We start from the raw sequence: 19,188 nt of genomic DNA, 5'->3' as shown, positions 1-19,188 counted from the left end.
GTGACCGAGAGGGCGGTGCTAGCGCGCCCCCCGCCGGCGGCCGGCCTCCCGCCGCACTCACCCGCCAGCGCTGCCCTCCGCCGCCTTCTCGGCGCCTCCGCTTCCGGCTGCGACCGCGTCCTTCTGCCCGGCCCGCGGAGGCTCCCGGGGGAATAGGCGGCGGGGCGGGGCCGGCCGGGCTGGGCGGGGCGTCGAGACCGTGGGCCGGTGGCCACAGGGAACCCCGTGCGGGACCGGGCGAAACGGGCAGCCTCTGCGGGGAGGGAGAAGTCAGGGCAGTAGCGTGCAGGAAGTACCGCTGCAGAGCTTGTGGGCAGCCAGCTGTAGGCCAGCTTTTGGGACTGCAAGGAGCAGTTCCTCCTCCGCGAATACGGCAGCAGAAGGTTGGGTGTCACTACTCCCCTGCTTACACAGAGCATTTTAGCTCCGAAGCAAGGTGAGGTGGCTCAGATCCAGGCAGCAGCTCCCAGTTCTGTTGTTTTTGGTTAGGGGTGAGGTGCTCCGCCACGTTCCTTTTGCTTTAGGTGTATGCATCCATCCCGGGCAATCTTGTGTGGAACAGGATTTTGGAGTGTTTCAGCTTAGGGGAAGAACATCCTGAATGTCACAGCGCCAGGAGATTTTGTTCCCGGCGTGCAGCAGGACGCTGAATCAAAACAACTGCGCTCAAAAATAAACATTAGCACAAATTGAATCTGTTAAAATACAATTAAAATGCAGATTTATTACACTGCTCCAATACAAACATATTCACTTCTTGGTCCACTGAAAAGAAATTGAGATGTTTCCTTTGCCATCTAAGTGATTAGCTCTACATTAAAACCATTTCCACTCTGCGAGCACAAGCCAATTTCACCAATTTCAACACCCACAGGGATTTTTATTTTTCCTAACAAAAATAATTATTTTAACAAGCCCATGGCCACTTGGAGTCTATCATCACTAAGACATGGAGCAGCCGTGCCACCGCACTGCCACAGAACTTCCCAATAAAAGATTGCAAATACACCTCTGCTTCTTCAGCATGGGCATACAGTCCTTTTTCTTTTAAGCAGAGGATCTAAACTGCTCTGCTTATAACAGTACTGCTACATAAAACCACAGTGTTGTGGAGTCCAGCACGCAGCCCATAGCAGCTATAACCAGCAGGACCTGCAGCTTTGGGTGGTACATGACTAAACCAGGAGTTTGGCTGGCTCTGCTTTTACATCTCACAAATTCAGCCATGTGATCTCACTTTTACATCTAGCAAATTTCAGTCCTGTTGAGGTAAGCATGCCCACAAGCATACATTTGAAAGAGACTTAATGAAAAGCTGTGAAAAGAGTAGCACTACTTAGTGAAAGGGTCAAGAATCGCACGAGAATCTACATGTAATAACAGGTGTGTAAATGTATCTAGGCCCAAATGAAATGAAGAATACAAGGAAGAACCAGAAAAAAAATTAAGGTATTTAATGTAAAAAAACCCAAAACATACAATGGGCTACGCTATCACATTTGACATTCTAACAGCTGCAGCTTGAAACAGCAACTTCAATTTAAGGAAATCTCGTCTTTGTAAATATACAGTTGCTTTAGATTGCTTATAAAACAGTGAACAACAAAAAGTCAATTTAACAATAAGTTGTTATCATTTATTGTGATCACAGACAAGCTAACAATAGATAGAACTGGACCCCAGTGCACTGCTTGTGCAGGGAGAGATTTGACAATCAGATGCTTGATCAGTCTCATAAATTTAACTGTCTGGAGAAACCAAAGCTCTTCTAATTTGTGTTATCCCATTCCCTCATCCAGTCGCTATTGCTGACTCTTAAGGCAAGTACCTGCCAGTTTCCTTCAATGCCAGTCTTCATATTCTTTGTGCAAAGGATGGTGTAAGAGAGGACCGGATTAATTCATCCGAAATCAGCCGAGATTTTCTTAATATATATGAGCAGACCATCTTAGTAACCCCTTGAAGGTAGTGAAGAATATCTGTTTCAAATACATGATGCCTCGCATCATTTTCTCTAGGAGATGAATCGTATTTCACGTTACCTGTTTTATTCCTATTACAGAGAAACTAGGATGAACAGCTCAAATGTAGATGTCTAAAATATGGAGGAAACTGCAATTAACAGGGCCCAATATTTGTAGCGTACCATTCAGAAGTATTGAAGATTTTTATTTCTGAGCGCTCATACACACACAACCTAAATCTCTAAAACCTAAGTATGAAATTAAATAACAGGAAACTTCATGTACATGACATTTTTCTAAATACGAGAGAAACATACAATTACAGAATTCTCTTGGAAGTTTTTGGTGAAAATAGGCTGTAATCCGTAGTAGTCATTCTGTGCATTGATTCCATTCTGTGCATCGAATCACTGAGTATGTCTTCAGAACTGTATTCGAACAAGAAAGTTTTGGAAAAAAAAAAAATAAGTGTATCCATGTTTCTTGATTTCACTACAGAATCAGGTCAGCTGGTAAGAAGGAAATAGTCTTCCATAATTGGCAATGGTAGAAAGGCAACATGGAGAAAAAAATCCAGCATGCTGGAAATACAGACTGTTTGTTACAATAGCTACATACAAACCCACTTTTGTCTAAGCCTTTCTTTCTTCCAGAGTGTGTGTTCTGCACTATTCCAGGAGCCAGGTATGAGAAAATAAGAAAACGGTTAACATTATAAATGTTGCCCTCTCAAAATAATTCTGAAAATAAAACAACAAAGAACGCCTAGCGTTCTTGAAAGTTTTAAGAATTTTAAACTTAAAAGTTTGCTTCTTTCAAACCCAAAGAATGCCCCAACATTATGATCAGTCACAAGAGTATCATTACTACTCTCATACAAGTAACCACACTGAATTTCTATAGCACTAAAAAATGATATTAAACAAATAGTCCCACACAGAATAATACAATAGGTGCCCAGAAAACTAATCAAGAATAAATCACACTGTCTGTCTTGAAGAGTAAACACCATTTTCAAATGCCAACAAAGTGTCCAATATGTTGGCATGTCTCTTCCGTCTAAGACTCATGAGTAGGAGGACAAACTGATTTCCACAGAGGAATTTCTGCAACAACTTTGGTTCGTAATGAGACACAGAGAATTCAGACCCCATATATATTATTGATCTACTGGATTTCTGTAAAGCTAACCTGGTAGGCAACAGAGACAACTATACATCTGAACTTCATGATGAGAATAATAATTTAAACTCAGTAGGTCATATTCCAAATATACAGAAAAGACTTGATTATATTAAACATCTATTTTCTGCTAGTTTATAGCTCATCCGGCCAGATCCCAACCCTTTAATACGTTATGACTGAAGTCTCTATACCCAATGCACATTAAGTTAGGCATGGAAAGCCTTAAAAGTCTGCTGTCTGTACTGAAGGGTTTATCTATTTCAGTTTATCTATTTTTCTATTTCAGATATGAAAGTTGAACTATAAAGACTGAACTATACTGGTCATCAGAAGATGGGAGGCCATACTGGTGCAGAACCAGAAGAAATGGAAACAACGCATCAAAGTTGGTACCTCACACGAACTAATTAGTCCTGCTGAGAAACAGAGCATGTTATAGCAGGAGAGGAGCACTGCACTAGTACAAATACGTGCCTCTGGTACTTCAACTAAAATCAGTGGACAAATATAAGATTTGTGCATGTGCAATGCAGGTGTATTAATTCATTCAAAGCCAAATTTGTGCAGTATCACTGCCATAGTCTTTCTGTCTAGATTTATAGTTACTCTGGAAAGAATATTACATTGAAATAGCTGCACTACTCGTGGTACCCAAACCGACTTTGTTAGAGGATGCTTATGAGCTCTGCAGTATTGCACTGTGCTTTGCAGACACACTGGTTCTTGAATCAACTGTCACTTTCAAAAATTAGCCTACTGCAGGTTCAGGACACAGTCTGGATGTAGAATGCTTACATGGTGCTCAGATGGCAAGTTCATGTGACATCCTGTCCTATGGCAGGCATTTCCCTGACATTTTGAATGGTTCCACACACTCACAGATGAGTTGTGTATGGAGAACATTCCACAGTCTCCTATAAAATAATCACTGCACTAATTAGGAAAGCTGCAAATACAGCACTGATCAGTGTCTTCCTATGGGGATAAAAATAAAGGAATACAAAAGAGAGGCTAAGTTCCTCAGTTTTCACATTCAGTAGAAGTCATCCAATCTTAAATAAGACAAACAAGAAAATAGATGTGATGATTTCCTGAAACAGGAATGTAAATATAAACAACTCTGGACAGCCAGAGCTTAAATGTGTATCACAGCAAGTTGAAAAGTGACTGTATCAATTGGTGCCCATCTCTGAATCATCCCGTATCAACGTGACCAGTTTACACATTAACAGCTATGCGTATTTATCTGTGATTTCAGCAAACTCAGGAGCCATGGCTAGACAAAGGTTTACCAGAGTTCCTTCCAGTTCATACCTTAACAGTCAAGGTCAGGTTGCCTGCCCAGTTACTTTTCCCACAGAAATTCTCTTTATTTACCAACAGCGTAGGAGCTAGGTGTTACGTCCTCAACCAAAAAGCACTACAGCGCCTTAGACCATGAGAATCAGCTCCCGTAGACGCTATACTGTATTTACACCACTAATTTGCTGCAAGAGCTTAAGTAATTCTGACTTGTGGCCCAAGTTGTCTGTGCTAGATGAGGCTACCTGAAGAACAGAAACTCTAGCTTACTCTTCTGTCACCTCACGCTTCTTTCTGTTCCATTTGCTGCTTGCTAAAATCTTGTCTTAAATCTAGGAGTATTTTCTCCACTCGAGCATATCTCAGCAGCTTGGTGGCTGACCAACCTTTTGTGGTGCACATTTTCACCTGTACAAACTCTGCACTTCAAAGGGTGAAGCCAGAAACAAGAACCAAGATATAACTCAAATTACAAGAGTAGACTGCTGGAAAGAATCCATTCTTCTACTGGCTCTGGAGGACTGGCAGTAGAAAGCAGTAATAAAACTGAAGTGGACAGATATTCTTCATACTTGAAACGATCAGGATTTAAACAGGAAATTGCACTTTTTCCAGAAACACTTTCAGAAATAAAACTGCCTTCTGATATTCATCCTGCTGCTAAAAAGTCAGATGAAGATATCAAATTGCAAGTGAAAGCAAATATTGCTATTTATTCACAGCTGTGAAATTCCATCTGCATTGCCTTCGTGTACCTATAAAAGTGTTCTAAGGGACTTCAAATGCAGTCCAAGAGTAAAAATGAAAAGATCTCCAAACTCCAGCTGAAATGTTAGAATCTGCAGGAGGGCATAATTGGACATTCAAGTTTGCATTGCTGCTGGTGTTATTTTTGAGAAATAATGACTGAATCCTTTACATGGTCAAAAGTAACCATGTAACGCTAATGGTAAACGGCATGCATGGACAACCTGAAAAGAAAGATCAGGCACCGCCTTTCTTTTGCAATTGCTCCAATTTTCTTCTTAAGAGATTGTAGTTTTCCTTGGTCCCAGGTGCCGTAGGATCAAGCTTCAGAGAGACTTCATAGTGCTTCTTTGCTAAGTCAAGATTTCCCCAGCGATGATAAAGCACAGCTGGAACATCAATAAGGAATTTCATTAGCAATATTGTCAAATAATGTGCAGTCTTGCCAATGACTTGGAAAACAACATTAAAGCATTTGTTTCCAGTGAGGGTCTCTCACTGGCTGGTGGCACAGTAGCTGCTTGTTCTGTTGCCAAATGCAGGAGCAAAGCCTGGGAGCAGAACTGGAATGGGACTGACGGAATGAATTACACTGTAGCCATAAATGGCAGCTCTTATCTGGTGAGCTCATTGCGGGTTACAAGCATAGCACAAATGAACCAATTTGCAGCCACTGAAGTGCAGCTACCTCTAGGCTGGATTGTGCAGTTCTCTTGATCTGTCATAACATGTGACAGCTTCTCTGGGTTAGTGCACTGTTCTTCACCGGCTGGCAGTTTTTCCAGGAAGTCAAATAGCAATCTGCTCAGCAGGAAGAAAGCTCAGAAGATTGCTTTTTCTTTTAAACCACCATGAATATGAAGCAAACAAACAATACAGCTGAGGAGAGTTAGAAAGTCTCTTACCTAAATTACCATGATAACTGGCAGCATTTGGATTGGCTTTAATTGCCTTGAGGAACAAAGCTTCAGATTCCTGAATAATTTAGAAGAACAAGTCAACAGGACAGTCTACTCTTGCAGTACGTAAAATAAAGCAAAATATACTCAGAACTGTAATTGAAGGAAACCTCAAACAACACCATATCTACATGATTCCACAATATGCATAATCTAAACCTGCATAATCCTGTAGTTCAAGTGGCTGTAGCCTCCAGAAAAAAAAGTAACAATGGTACAAACAAGTGCCAAGATTTTGCAGGTTCACATTATTTTAACTGGGAGCTGTTAAGCACTAGTGAGGTTTGTAAAAGCAGGTTAATTACATCACTTGTTCAAGTTTCAGTCAAAGCAAGCATAATATAATACAGTATCTGAGAAAATTGCTTTTAGGCATCCTCCCCTTTAATACAATTTCTACCATTTAAAATGTGAGCATTCCAGTAAAACCCTTTCAAACAGATGTTTCAACATGGTTCTTAATGAAGAATAACTGAGTGTCTGTCATTTAAAAATCAAACCAACTGAAGCATTCTTCACATTTCTTGCAAGCTACTTTTTCCATATTCCAAGATGCAGTATGTGTGCTTTTAGCATTGATGATGCCTGAGTACTTAGAAAAGCAGAACTCTCAACAAATATTCAGAGGTGCAATTTCTGCTAAGTTAATTTCACAGTTCAAGATTTTTGCTTTACCATACTAGCTGCTGAATAAGGCACTTTTATTTCAGAGCATATTTCCTAAAGAAGTTTAAAAAGATACTCCTCAATCCAAATAGACCGTATTAACTTGTGTGCAAGTTTAGATATTTTCAAAAGATGCAATTTCACACAGATCCTGTGCTATGCTATTTTAGGGAAAGTTGCTCATTCATTTTCAGTGCAAAATACCTGGAGACAAAATTTCCTCCATGTAGTAGTCTTCTGCCCTAAGGCACAAACTTAATGTCTAAGGTACAAGTTTTGGCACTGCTTTTCCCTGGCATAAGCTGCTCCTCTAACATTCTCATACTCTGACTATTAAAGTCCCTAGATATATTGGCCTCTGAGACCCACATCGTTTAAATACTTAATTACTGATTTGGGTGATGGAATTGAATGCATTATCAGAAACTGATAGCACCTAATTGAAGGGATTGGTCAATACACTGGATGGGAAGGCTATCACTCAGATCTAGACTGGATGGAGAAATGGAATGGCAGGAATTACATGACCTTTGCAGTAAGCATGGACCTCCTGCTGGTCCCTGTGGCCCAATCCCTGTTCCAGCAGCACCACCCAGAGCATGGTACCCAGGCCCACAGCCAGGTGGCTTCTGGAGATCTCCAAGGAGGTGACCCCACAGTCCCTGTGGGCAACCTGTGCTAGTTCTCTGTCACCCCTACAGCACGGAAGCACTGCCTGGTGTTCAGAGGAAACCTCCTGTCCTCCAGTTTATGATCACTGCATGTTCTGGCACTGGGCACCACCAAAAAGAGCCTGGCTCCATTCTCTGCGCGCCCTCGCTTTGAGTATTTATAGATACTGAGATCTCCTCTGAGCCCCCTCTCCTCTGGGTTGAGCAGTCCCAGCTCTCTCAGTCTTTCCTTGAACTAGAGATGCTCCAGTCTCTTAATCATCTTCATGGCCTTTTGTTGAAATCTCTCCACTATGTTCACGTCCCTCTTGTATTGGTGAGACCAGAACTGGACACAGTACTCAGGTGTGGCCTCACCAATGTTGAGTAGTAGGGAAGGATCTCCTCCCTCAACTTGCTAGCAATACTTTGCCTAATAAGCCCATGATGTTCTCAGCCTTCTTTGCCACAAGGACATGCTGCTGGCTGATGTTCAACTTGGTGTCCACCAGGATCCCCCTGTCCTTTTCTGAAGAGCTGCTTTCCAGCTGGATGGCCCCCAGCATGTACTAGTACATGGACTTGTTCCTCCCCAGGTGCAGGACTCAGCATCTCCTCTGGCTCTCTCCACCCTTCAGAAGAGAAGATGAATGTGAGCCCTTATTGCTATGCGCAACTACCTGATCAGAGAATACACAAAAAATGGAGCCAGACTCCTCTCACAATTGTATAGCAACAGGATGAGACACAAAAGAAATTTAAGGGAAATTTTGTTTAAATAAAAGGAAACAACTTTTTTTTTTTTTTAATCATGAGTGGGGTCAAGCAGTGGAAGGTGTTGCCCGGAGAGGTTTTAAAGATGTTCAAGACTCAACTGGCCATTGCCAGTTTGGTCAGGGATTGGACTAGATGACCTCTGGATGTCCCTCATGGTCAAAATTGTTCTATGATTCTGACTCAGTCCCCTGAGAAACATCACAAAACTCAAACCTCTGGCAAGTCTTGTGGTGTTGCAAGATAGCCTCTTTACATATAGCTACCCAAACCTATACATCAACAGCTGAACAGCCCTTGAAAGCATTTAGTAGTCAGAAATCCTGTAGCTAGTAATTTTTTTTCCACTGCAAATTCTACTGTTTTAGTTAAGTAAATAAGTAAATCTCTACTTTCTTCATGGAGCAGGGTAACAACAGTCTGAAAGATGTGCTGTCCAGTTAATTCACTTTTATGGCTAAACGTTGTCACCTACACAAAGGAAAAGTAGATAAGACTCATTCTTTTCACTGCTGAAGTAAGATAGGACAATATATGCAATTTGTTCCCAGAAAATATAATGAAATACATGATCAGAGCTGACTCTCATTACCGTACATCTTCAGCCACATACTGAAAACATTTTCCTTGCCACTGCTTTGCTCAGCAGTTAGTAGAAGCACACTATCTGATTAAAAACTACTGAAGGTGCATCACTTTCATATTATTGCAGATACATAAAGTAAATATACATTCCAGTACATCCGGTGATATTTCAAATTACTTTGTCTTGCCAAATCTTTAAATTAAGCATTGTCAAGAAACTTGCATACTGTGTATAGCAGAGGCTTTGGGAATCCACACTGCATTCCATCTGCTGCCAAGCCCACAGCACAAAGTTGTAGTCTGGCTTTATTTCAAATACAAAAAAAAAATGCTGAATGTTTCCAATTTGTTGTACTTCTTACAGAAAAAAAATGGAAGTATACATAACAAAAATACAGCATACATATTTTCAAAGAACTAAAGATAGCTTGATTCTTTGTCCATTGCAACAAGTATTTAAGTGAGAAGTCTATATTGGTATAACAGATGTTAATTAAAAAAAAAAGTCAACAACTCAGTAACAACAAAACCGCTTGTCTTTTATATGCCTTTGTTTCTGGAATAATAAATAATTCATGAATGGATACAAACAAATCTTAAAGTGCTAGAGGATTTTTTTTGGGTCTCTCAGGAAATCCATCTTCTGCTGAAAATCAAAGTGCATTTAAAACTGAAGGAGAATTTTGTCCAAATTATTTGAAGGGAATCTCTGATACCATAGTAAAATCTTTTTGACTCAGTTCCTTTTAAAGCAAGAGGTACCCAAAACAAACAAACAAAACAACAAAAAAGAAAACCACAAATCAGCAAAACACAACAAAACCCACCCCAAACCAAAATTTACTTTATGACAGCAGAGCCAATGTAGTATCAACTTTTACACAGACACATGAAAAGTTAATAAATGAAATGCCTGAGGTTATACAACAAAACAGATGCAGCCAGGCAACCCTCTGCAAGTTACCTCCATCACCTTGACAGCCTCTATCCCACATCGCCCCCACTCCTCCCAACTCAATAAATACCCTTAAAGAACCATCCTCTTCTCTCTGTTTTTACATGTTGAGGGGGTGGGCAAGAAATCCATCTCCCATACTTGTTTTTAATCAATGTTTTGTTTTCTCCCACTCAAAAAAAAAAAAAACAAAACAACAATGCTCTATCTCCTTTTTCCAGGCCATGCAAAATACAGCTGCTGTTGTCATTATCTCCTTTTCTAACTAAGTCCACTTTCTAATTCCCTTAATTTGCTCTCCCTGTTATAACCCATCAGCTTTATCTTTTGCTCTACCCAAACCTACTACTCCCTATTGAAATATTAAAACTCTCACTGGCTCCCTGATTTCTTCCCTGGGCTCTTTTGCTTTATTCAGGATTCTGGCTTGAAAGCTTTATTTTCCCCTACAACTATTTCCACTTTGTCCAATGCATTCCCCTGCAGCATAATGACCTTTCAGAACTTGCCAGCGTTACCTCCTTTTTTATTTTCTAAGTCCACTAAGACAAACTTGTTTCTTCTATACCTGGGGAACATTTCCTAGTGAGTTTTCCACTTATTTCTTCTACTTAACTTTATTATAATCATTCTTTTTTGTCAGGCTGCATATTACTCTTGCTAAATAACTGTACAGTCCTCTGTTCTTTCACACTCATGACTCATCTAAGTAATACTAGCAATTAACTCCTCCATAATATTATCCCTTATACATTCTGGATGTTAATTTGTATTCTTCTAGAACTTTGTTAAAGTAACCTGAAAATATATTTTATAACAGCTTCAAGGTAGAAAGAGAGTAATAATAGAATGTACAAAAAATGAAACAGTCAGTGTAGAGCAACAGTCATGTAATGTGTAACAACATCACCAACACAGACAAAAGTGTTGGGCTGTCACAGGCCCTGGCTTCACATGTGGACAGGTCATCACACTACAGCTGAACATGACTGTGTAATTTGGACACAGTAATTGGTAAAAAAAAAAATCTAAGAAGCTTAACATCATAAAATCTTTCTTCTCTTATGCTGAGGCTGTTCCTTGAGCACTACTAACATTACAACATATCAAAAAGCCATCAAAACCCCCAAAACTTATGGTTCAGTAAATGACATTTTTTTCTCAGGACTACCAAAAACTTCCTCTCACATACGTACATCGGTGCCTATGGAGTCTATTAAAACAATTGAACATATTAGCTATATGTGATTTAGTCTTTGTATGCTCATACACTGTCCCCAGTAGCATTACATTCACCACTTGTAAATGTAAGTAGTTAATTTTGAAGTGCCACTCACTTGCTGGCCAATTGTATCCAAGAAAAAGCCTGACATATTGATCAATGTATGAATTTCTCATAATATTCTGGGATCATCCAAGTATCCTATCTTCAATCTGCGATTAGAGAATCTGTACTATTTTCATTTTAGATAGCTTCTGAGGTAAAGAGATTAGAACTTATACCAAGTAATGGTAACCGTTGCTTCCTTGACATACAAAGAGCACAAGGACAAGCATATCACATCACACAATTTTAGACCCTGAACCAAAGCCTTTAAACAGAGAGGGTTTTCTCTATAGACAGCAAAGAAATATCAATTCCTAACTGCCCTCTAGTGTGCTTAAGAGCCCATTTCTCTTCACTGACCGCTGTTTGGAACGTTGTTGCCCTAAACACGGGCATCTAAAATAAAGTGAGGTTAATTTAGGCCAGAATCACATAACAATTCTGTGACAGAAATGGGCATTGAATCCTGATTATTTAAGCCACAGTCCACAACGACTTCCTCAGTCTCTACAGAAACAGAGAAGAAAAACCACAACAACAAAAAACAGCAACAGGGAAAGATCTAGTTACCTACCTTATATTTTTGTGATTTTCCCAGTACATTAGCCAAAGAAAACATAAGGGAATGATCATTAGGTATTAACTCCAGGGCCTCTCTTCCAACGGCCTCTGCTTGAGCTAAATTGCCTGGGAGCCCACACAGTGGAAAAAGAGAAAGCATCTTTTAGCACAGCCTTACTAGCTCCTTTTCATGCTGCAAGCACACATATTGTATGGATAGCTGATTACATGCATTTTTAAAGAAAACCAGGTATCTCAGACACAAAGAAATGCAAAGTCCTATAGAATGAAATACCAGAAAACCTCCATTTTGTTTTCAGCAAATAACACTTTCAAAAGGTCAAAAGCCCAGGTTCAAAACTTCTGAAGTTTGGTCTATAATACAAACATGCCTGCACACCGATGGCATTTCAAACGAGGATCAGAAATTCAATTTATGGGCTGGATTTTAAATGATGCTCTAAAACCAGTGAGTTAGAAAGCATTCTAATATTTATGAAGAGTATCTTGATAGCCACAGAAGAAGCGGAACTCCTTTTAGATAAGTACAGATAAAGCTCTGAGTTTAGCAAGACACTGAATTATTCATTAAAATATTCAAATGGGCTTATACCTGTATTATCAAGCAATATAATCATATTGTTCCAAGCCAAACTATGCTCTGGTTTCAGAACTGTAGCATTCCTCCATGCATTCAATGCATCTATATGGCGATTCAAATCCGCATACTAAAAAGAAAGAAAACTCCAGTAATTTCACCCCGATTTACTTCCCTGTTATGGACTAAAGGTACTAAACAGTTATTAGCCCTTCTCATATCATTCTAGTAGAACTTGCTTTTATAAACAAAAATAAGAAATGTAAAAAGAGCACTAGGGTAGTATAGAAGACACACTGGTATATATTAACATTACACTTCCACACTGCTTTCACTCTGGTAGCCAGGCTTGTTTTCAAATATGTTTATATCAGTAGGAAGGGGATGAAAACCAGCATGCACTTTAGAAATCCATACAACAGAAGAAGTAAACATTTAATATAAACATTTCCAGGAATCTAAGCTTTATTTTTTGCATGGTTCTACCGCCTAACAATTTGTTGGAATATACAACAAATTGTATCTATGTAACGCAGACTAATATTGAGCAATTATTAAAATGACCTCTTTAACAAAAGACCACAATCTACATATTTATGTAGACATCTCTACAGGGAAAAGCAGCATTACCAAACGTGATATGGAAGGAATTACAGGAAAAGCATTGAAAATAGGAAATATGAAGTACACATCAAATAAACTAGAATAACTATAAGCATTTAAAAATACAGCAGAATTATATGCACATGCAAACCACTCTAATAGTGATCAATTATTCAAAAATACTTACCAACCGCCCTAAATTGTAGTAACAATCTGGGTATTTTTTTCTGTGTTTAATTGCTGTCCAGTAGCTTTGCTCCGCCTCTTCAAACCTTCTTAAACTGTTCTGTACTATTCCCAGATTCATCCATGCAGCAGCAAAATCAGGTCTGCATAAATTGGAAAAAAAAAAAAAAGAGAGATGACAATGGAGCGTCTAGAACAGAAGATCCCATTGTATATTATTTCTGCTCAGCTGGTGAAAACACTGCTTAGCATTGTTCTGAACGTACTGTATTTGTACAGCTAAGGACAGCAACTCTTCTGCTTCCTGGAGCTCATTTCTTTCCTTCAGAATATTTCCAAGGTTGTTCATGGCATGTACATATTTAGGGTTCAACCTAAAATTTAAAATTTAAGAGATTATTATTATGTATGAGACACATTTCCGTATGCAAATTGCTAGCTCTTCATCTCTGCAGAGCATGAAAATGAATACCAAAGCATTTTCTCCTGGTTAAACATTAAAGCAATTTGAAGATAGTTCAATAAAGCAGCAAAATTCTTAATACCTTACAGCTTCTCTGTAGTATTTGATTGCAGCAGTTTGATTTCCTTTGTCAGCCAGGTTTTTGCCAACATTGTAGTGTACCTGAAAATACAGATGAACATTTTACCAGATGCTATACAGTCACATATTTTATGGATTTGTGTCGCTAAAAATTCTTACTCCAAATAGACACAGTCAGTATTTATGTCAATAACTGCTGATTGTTTGTGGTAGGTGGATTCTCCAGGTTGGACAATATATACAATGAAAGCAGTAAAAAGACAAAATCTTAGCAATAAATAAATCAGCTTACCTGTTCTAGCTAGTTAAGAAAGATTATTCACTTCCGATATTTGTAAATGAGGTCATCACACTGTCCATAAGACTCTTTATATGGAGACCTCTTACCCTTCATTTCCTCTTATTTGTCAGATGAATAAGAGAAAGTCTGACTCATTCAAATCCACTACAGCAGAAGATTGAGGCCCCATCTGGAGTACTGCATCCAGGTCTGGGGCCCTCAGAACAAGAAAGAAGCAGAGCTCTTGGAACAAGTTCAGAGGAGGGCCACCAAGACAATCAGAGGGCTGGAGCAGCTCTTCTAGGAAGAAAGGTTGAAGGAACTGGGCTTGTTTAGCATGGAGAAGAGAAGGCTGCGGGAAGACCTCATTGTGGCCTTCCAATACTTGAAGGGAGCGTATAAACAGGAGGGGGAACAATTGTTCACGAGGGTGGATAGTGATAGGACAAGGGGGGGATGGTTTTAAACTGAGACAGGGGAGAATTAGGTTAGATTTTAGGAGGAAGTTTTTCACTCAGAGGGTGGTGACACACTGGAACAGGTTGCCCAAGGAGGTTGTGGATGCCCCATCTCTGGAAGCATTCAGGGCCAGGCTGGATGTGGCTCTGGGCAGCCTGGTCTAGTGGTTGGCGACCCTGCACTCAGCAGGGGGTTGAAACTAGATGACTTTTGAGGTCCTTTTCAACCCAGGCCGTTCGATGATTCTATGATAAACTACAACACTAAGTGTTGATTAAACTTCTCTTTCACTTCAGCATAAGCCAAGAGAAATTTGTTATTAACAGAAAAACAACCACCTCTCTCCACTCAAAAGACCCAACTATTTTTGTCTCACTTTAATAATGTGTATCAAGCAACATTTCTGAAGAAAAAAAAAAAATACACGACAGCATGTTGGAGTCCTTGTCTATTACACATAGTTGAAAATAAAGGAAAAGTCTAGAGTTTTGGGATAACTACAGAGAAGATCCCTATCATCTGAATTTATGATAAGGATTAGATAGGAATTTCAGGATAAATCTGAGTGGGAAGACATTTCAAATCCTATTTTAAGCCTACTGCCAGGAGACTATGTTACCTGGTCAAAGGAATACTCAAGTTTAGAAATAAGAGAAATGTACTGTGAACACCAACAGCTGAAAATAGACTTCTCTGCAACTAGATCAGAATTCATGCTTTAAATTACTTTACCATTTGAAATCAAAACGTGTACGCCTCATCTAAAACAAACTTATACACTGTAATTATTTCCATACCTTGAAAATCTGATTTAAATCTCTTTAAAAAACACTATGCAGAAATTACTTTTATTGAAATACATGATAGGTTTGTAATAACTTTAGATAGCTCTAATTCACCTTAAACATTCAGATAAGGATTTTTGCCTCATGTGTCCATCAAAGTTTAAATTCTCATTGTTTTTGGCACAGCACCTGGATCCAGCACACACAATTATGTTTGAACTCAACTGTTATAGTATTTAGTTGTTGAATTCCACCTCTACATGACTGTGACTATACAGTACCATACCACCAACAAATCAAGTTAAAACCATTTCCCATACTTTTTAAAATAAGTGAAAAACTAGTTTCATTGGTTTTAAAGATAGTAAAAATGCTGTAAGGCTTACTAAGCATTCACAGAAGCAGCTCCTTGGGCTGTAAGATATAAAAAAGCACACAAATACAGCATCCCATAAAAGCAGCTCTAGCACAGCTTCCAAGGAAAAAAAAAAAAAATTCAGACATATCCTTCGTACATTCAGAAAAAAATATGACAAGGCCGACTCCTAACAAGCAACAGGATGGTACGTTTATATCAAGGCACAGCCATTTATAAAGACCACTTCACTGTGATTAAAAAGATAGCACAGCTTTCAAGGGGGTCATTAAAGTAAAATAATATACCCTAAAAATGTTGCCTAGGACTGAGCGTTATTTGCATCTCTTCAAGGAATTTTTCAGCACATTATGACAGCATTCTTAGCAAACTGGATTGCTTTGATTATACATACACTGAAGTTTACAGACTCAAAATCTATTCAGAGATAATTAGGTTATTAAACTTTGCTGTGCTTCCAGATAAAAGATAACTTTTAGCAAAACAGAAAAAAAATAAAAGAAGCAAACGAAGTCTATACTAACTAGATTCCATTTCTTTCTCTAAAGAATTTTTACAGATGTCTTTTTTTCTTCACATTGTACATTTTAAAGATGTCATGAGCATTGCTGCAGGAAGGAATTTGATTAAAGACTGAAGACAGAGCATATGAGGAAAAAAACACAACTGTGTACACCACCCACTCAGTCTTTGAAACATATGTTTCAGTTGTCTTGTGTTAGGAACCAGTCAGCATTTCACTTTCAGACTCTATTTTTGCCTCAGTTTCTTACAGTGTGGAACTTCTTATGGTCCATTTCTATCTAAAGGAGCAGCGAAAAGCATATTCTTCTCGTGTAAACAGAGTTGTTTCGCTTGCCGAAACCCAAAAGATATCAATTCTTACAAGTCAGAACGTCAAACGAAATATTAAGTGTACATGTATGTTTTGTGAACTGAGCTAAAATGATGTATTACAGTATGAAAACTGATAATGAAGCTATTTAAATATACTACTGCTTATTAAAACAGCCATTTTTCTCTCCATGTGTTTCTTCTGTCCTCAGAGTTTCTGTGGGAAAGGAAACAATGTTTCTACACAATTTTCCTCAATATGAAGAGTTCCTTGTTGTATGCATGTTTCCCAACTTCCCCTCAGGAGAAATAGTAACCTTAGCTCCTCCCTATATGGTGACAGAGAAGAGAGTAAGAGAAGAGAAATTACAGCAAGCAACCCCTCAGCCTACCATAAACTTTCAACAACAAAACAGCTTATAAGCTAGTTTACGAGGAGTAAACATGCAGTAAAATCTTTATCTTAAGAACAGAATCAGGAATTGTTTCTAAGCATACATAGCCATTGGAAAGGTGTAGGTAATTTTAGTTATACAGTCATGTCTCTCACTTCTCTGGGCATTAGAGAGAGATGTCAAGATCAGCCTTTTGCCCTACTCTCCTCAACCAGGTTTACAAACAACCTGTACGCCCTCTGCTAAGCACAGGGCTGTAATTCTCCTTGACCTCTCCTACAATCCCTATCTGTACAACACAGGGACAAACACTTCCCATACACCTGCAGGTGGGAAAAATCTGGCTTTTAAAAGTGAGAGGTCAGCGTGATGCTTTACATTTAATCTCCAGAGACATGGTTCACTGGCTTTGACAGATACCACCCATGCCAACCTGGGAGATGATTTTCCTTTCCCGACGAAACATTTAAGAACAGACATACAATTTCATTACTAAATGAGCATTAAAGACAGATATTAACTGAAAATGACATATTACATTATGCCCACTTGCTCCTTTCTCAAACTTAAACAGGTAATTACAGTAATAGTTCTAAAATGAGCATTTCTCAGAGATGCATAACAACACAGCGTTCTCTGCAGCGAGGGCCATTAGGAAAGAGCAATATATTAAAAATATGCCATGAGAAAAGCTAGTTGATTTCAACAGACATGCCACGTTTAAAGTTAACATAACCGTGGCATCATGGCCTAGCACTAGGCTCTGTGTTCATCTGTCCATAGTACCTCAGTGGGTCTAAGACGTCATCATAAAAACATAAAAGCGTTGTATATTACTGTTAGACACACACAGTGCTTGAACTCTTGCTCAAGTGTTTAAATGCGCATACACACTAAAATGAGGGGGAAAAAAAAAGAAAAAAGAACACATTTTCCCTGTACAAAATCATCACTAATGTCAAATCAATTTCTTGTTCCACCCCTGCCCTCTTTCCTGCCTCAGACCAGTGTAGGAAGAAATTGAACTGTAGTATCATCTAGGAAATACATGTAGTGCTCAGCTGGAGCCCTGATTATTGATTGTTTTATTCTCTCTTCCTCACTGCTTATAATCACCTTTTCAGCAAATATGAACATTTGCTGAAAAGGATGGAAGCAGAGCACAGATGTCAAAATTTGTACAGAAACACACAGATGCTTCTGTGTTCAATGCCAGTTTCTTCCATCAAACACTCCTCTCTTTCCTCTGCTCCAGAAATTCTGTTTTCTAAATTAAAAAAAAAAAAAAGCTTTTTTTGGGGGGGGATCTTCCCATTTAGTTCATGCAGCCAATATTTTCTAAGGGTTCTTCTGCATTACTATATTCATATACAAAGCACCTGACATCTAAAATGTTATCCATGCAACAAAACACCAGTTAGCCTCTAAAAATATAGCCTACAGCATTTAAGGTGCCCTTTTCAGAAGATAATCCCCTTTTAATATCTAACATAGAATTTTTAATATCTAAAGGAAGTTCTCTCTAGATCAGCTTCATAAATCCTTAAATAGCAATAAATCTTGTCCTGTCACAAAGATGTTTTAAGAGGCTTTTTAAGAAAGTAGAGAAAATAGTCTTAAAAAAAAATCTGTTGTTCATTTTCAGTATTAGAATAGATTGCCTTCAACAAACTTGTACCTGTGATAATAACAGTTTGCACGAAGCATCAGGAACAAAGCTACCACCCTTAGTATCTCAAGGCAGACTGGTTAGCAGCACATTTTGTTCAGAGTATCATAACTCCCTTGCTAAGTATTACAGAAATGTTCCTACATAAGTGGATTTAAAAAAAACACAAGCTTATTAAATTACATGCTGTAAAGGGAAAAAAAAAACTAGTAGCAAAGAGAATGTACAGATTATGTACAGACTGTTAACAATTTACAATCATTTAAATTCAGTTATTTCAAAATCCAGGAAGAACACTATGGTCACTACTTCCCGTATATTTCATTATATTATTGCACCTTTTATTTATATAATCAACTAGAAGAAGTCATCAAAAATAGGCATTGTCTGTGGATTCTTACAAATTGTCATGGCTTTGCTAAAAAACAAGAAAAAGTAACTTGGCATTTTGAACAGTAACTTACTGCAGAAAAAGCCAATGAGATGAGCATCTTCAGAACAAGAATATTCTTTAAAATTGAAAGAGAACAGTGTATAATGACCTTAGAGAGTGAGAAGCAATACAGTGATGTCTAGAAATAATGAATGGCGCTAGTACAAGGGCAAAATCTCACAACCTTATGAACGCACAACTGAGATAGTTCTCAGAACTTCTTTCCTAACCAGTGGAGGGAAATACACAGAACAGGGTGCAGTCCTTCTGGCCTGCATCAGTCATGTAGCTTAAGGTGATGAAAGACCACGTGCTAAAGGGACAGTTTCTCCCTCCAGTTATAAAGGAAGC

At 38.7% G+C, this 19,188-nt stretch overlaps 2 protein-coding genes across 4 annotated transcripts in view; both read right to left on the bottom strand.

Moving 5' to 3' along the window:
* GGACT (gamma-glutamylamine cyclotransferase) overlaps nt 1–450 on the bottom strand; it is a 30,134-nt gene extending 29,684 nt beyond the window's left edge. Inside the window, exon 1 of the mRNA XM_021416042.1 lies at nt 62–450. Coding sequence (XP_021271717.1) covers nt 62–419 — 358 coding nt within the window. The 5' untranslated portion in view covers nt 420–450. The remainder of the gene's footprint in view (nt 1–61) is intronic.
* TMTC4 (transmembrane and tetratricopeptide repeat containing 4) overlaps nt 1,438–19,188 on the bottom strand; it is a 57,545-nt gene continuing 39,794 nt past the window's right edge. For 2 of the 3 annotated variants that reach the window (XM_021415989.1, XM_021415999.1), the window contains exons 12-18: nt 13,608–13,687; nt 13,329–13,436; nt 13,064–13,205; nt 12,289–12,403; nt 11,689–11,801; nt 6,104–6,173; nt 1,438–5,587 (exon numbers count right to left, since the gene is read on the bottom strand). In XM_021415989.1, the coding sequence (XP_021271664.1) occupies nt 5,436–5,587; nt 6,104–6,173; nt 11,689–11,801; nt 12,289–12,403; nt 13,064–13,205; nt 13,329–13,436; nt 13,608–13,687 (780 nt within the window). In that variant the 3' untranslated portion in view covers nt 1,438–5,435. The other variant, XM_021416006.1, reaches the window with a different exon arrangement.

Source organism: Numida meleagris, chromosome 1 (assembly GCF_002078875.1).
Source record: "Numida meleagris isolate 19003 breed g44 Domestic line chromosome 1, NumMel1.0, whole genome shotgun sequence".
Taxonomy (NCBI): domain Eukaryota; kingdom Metazoa; phylum Chordata; class Aves; order Galliformes; family Numididae; genus Numida; species Numida meleagris.
Note: the sequence above shows the minus strand (reverse complement) of the source record. Positions and strands in the feature narration are given on the sequence as shown.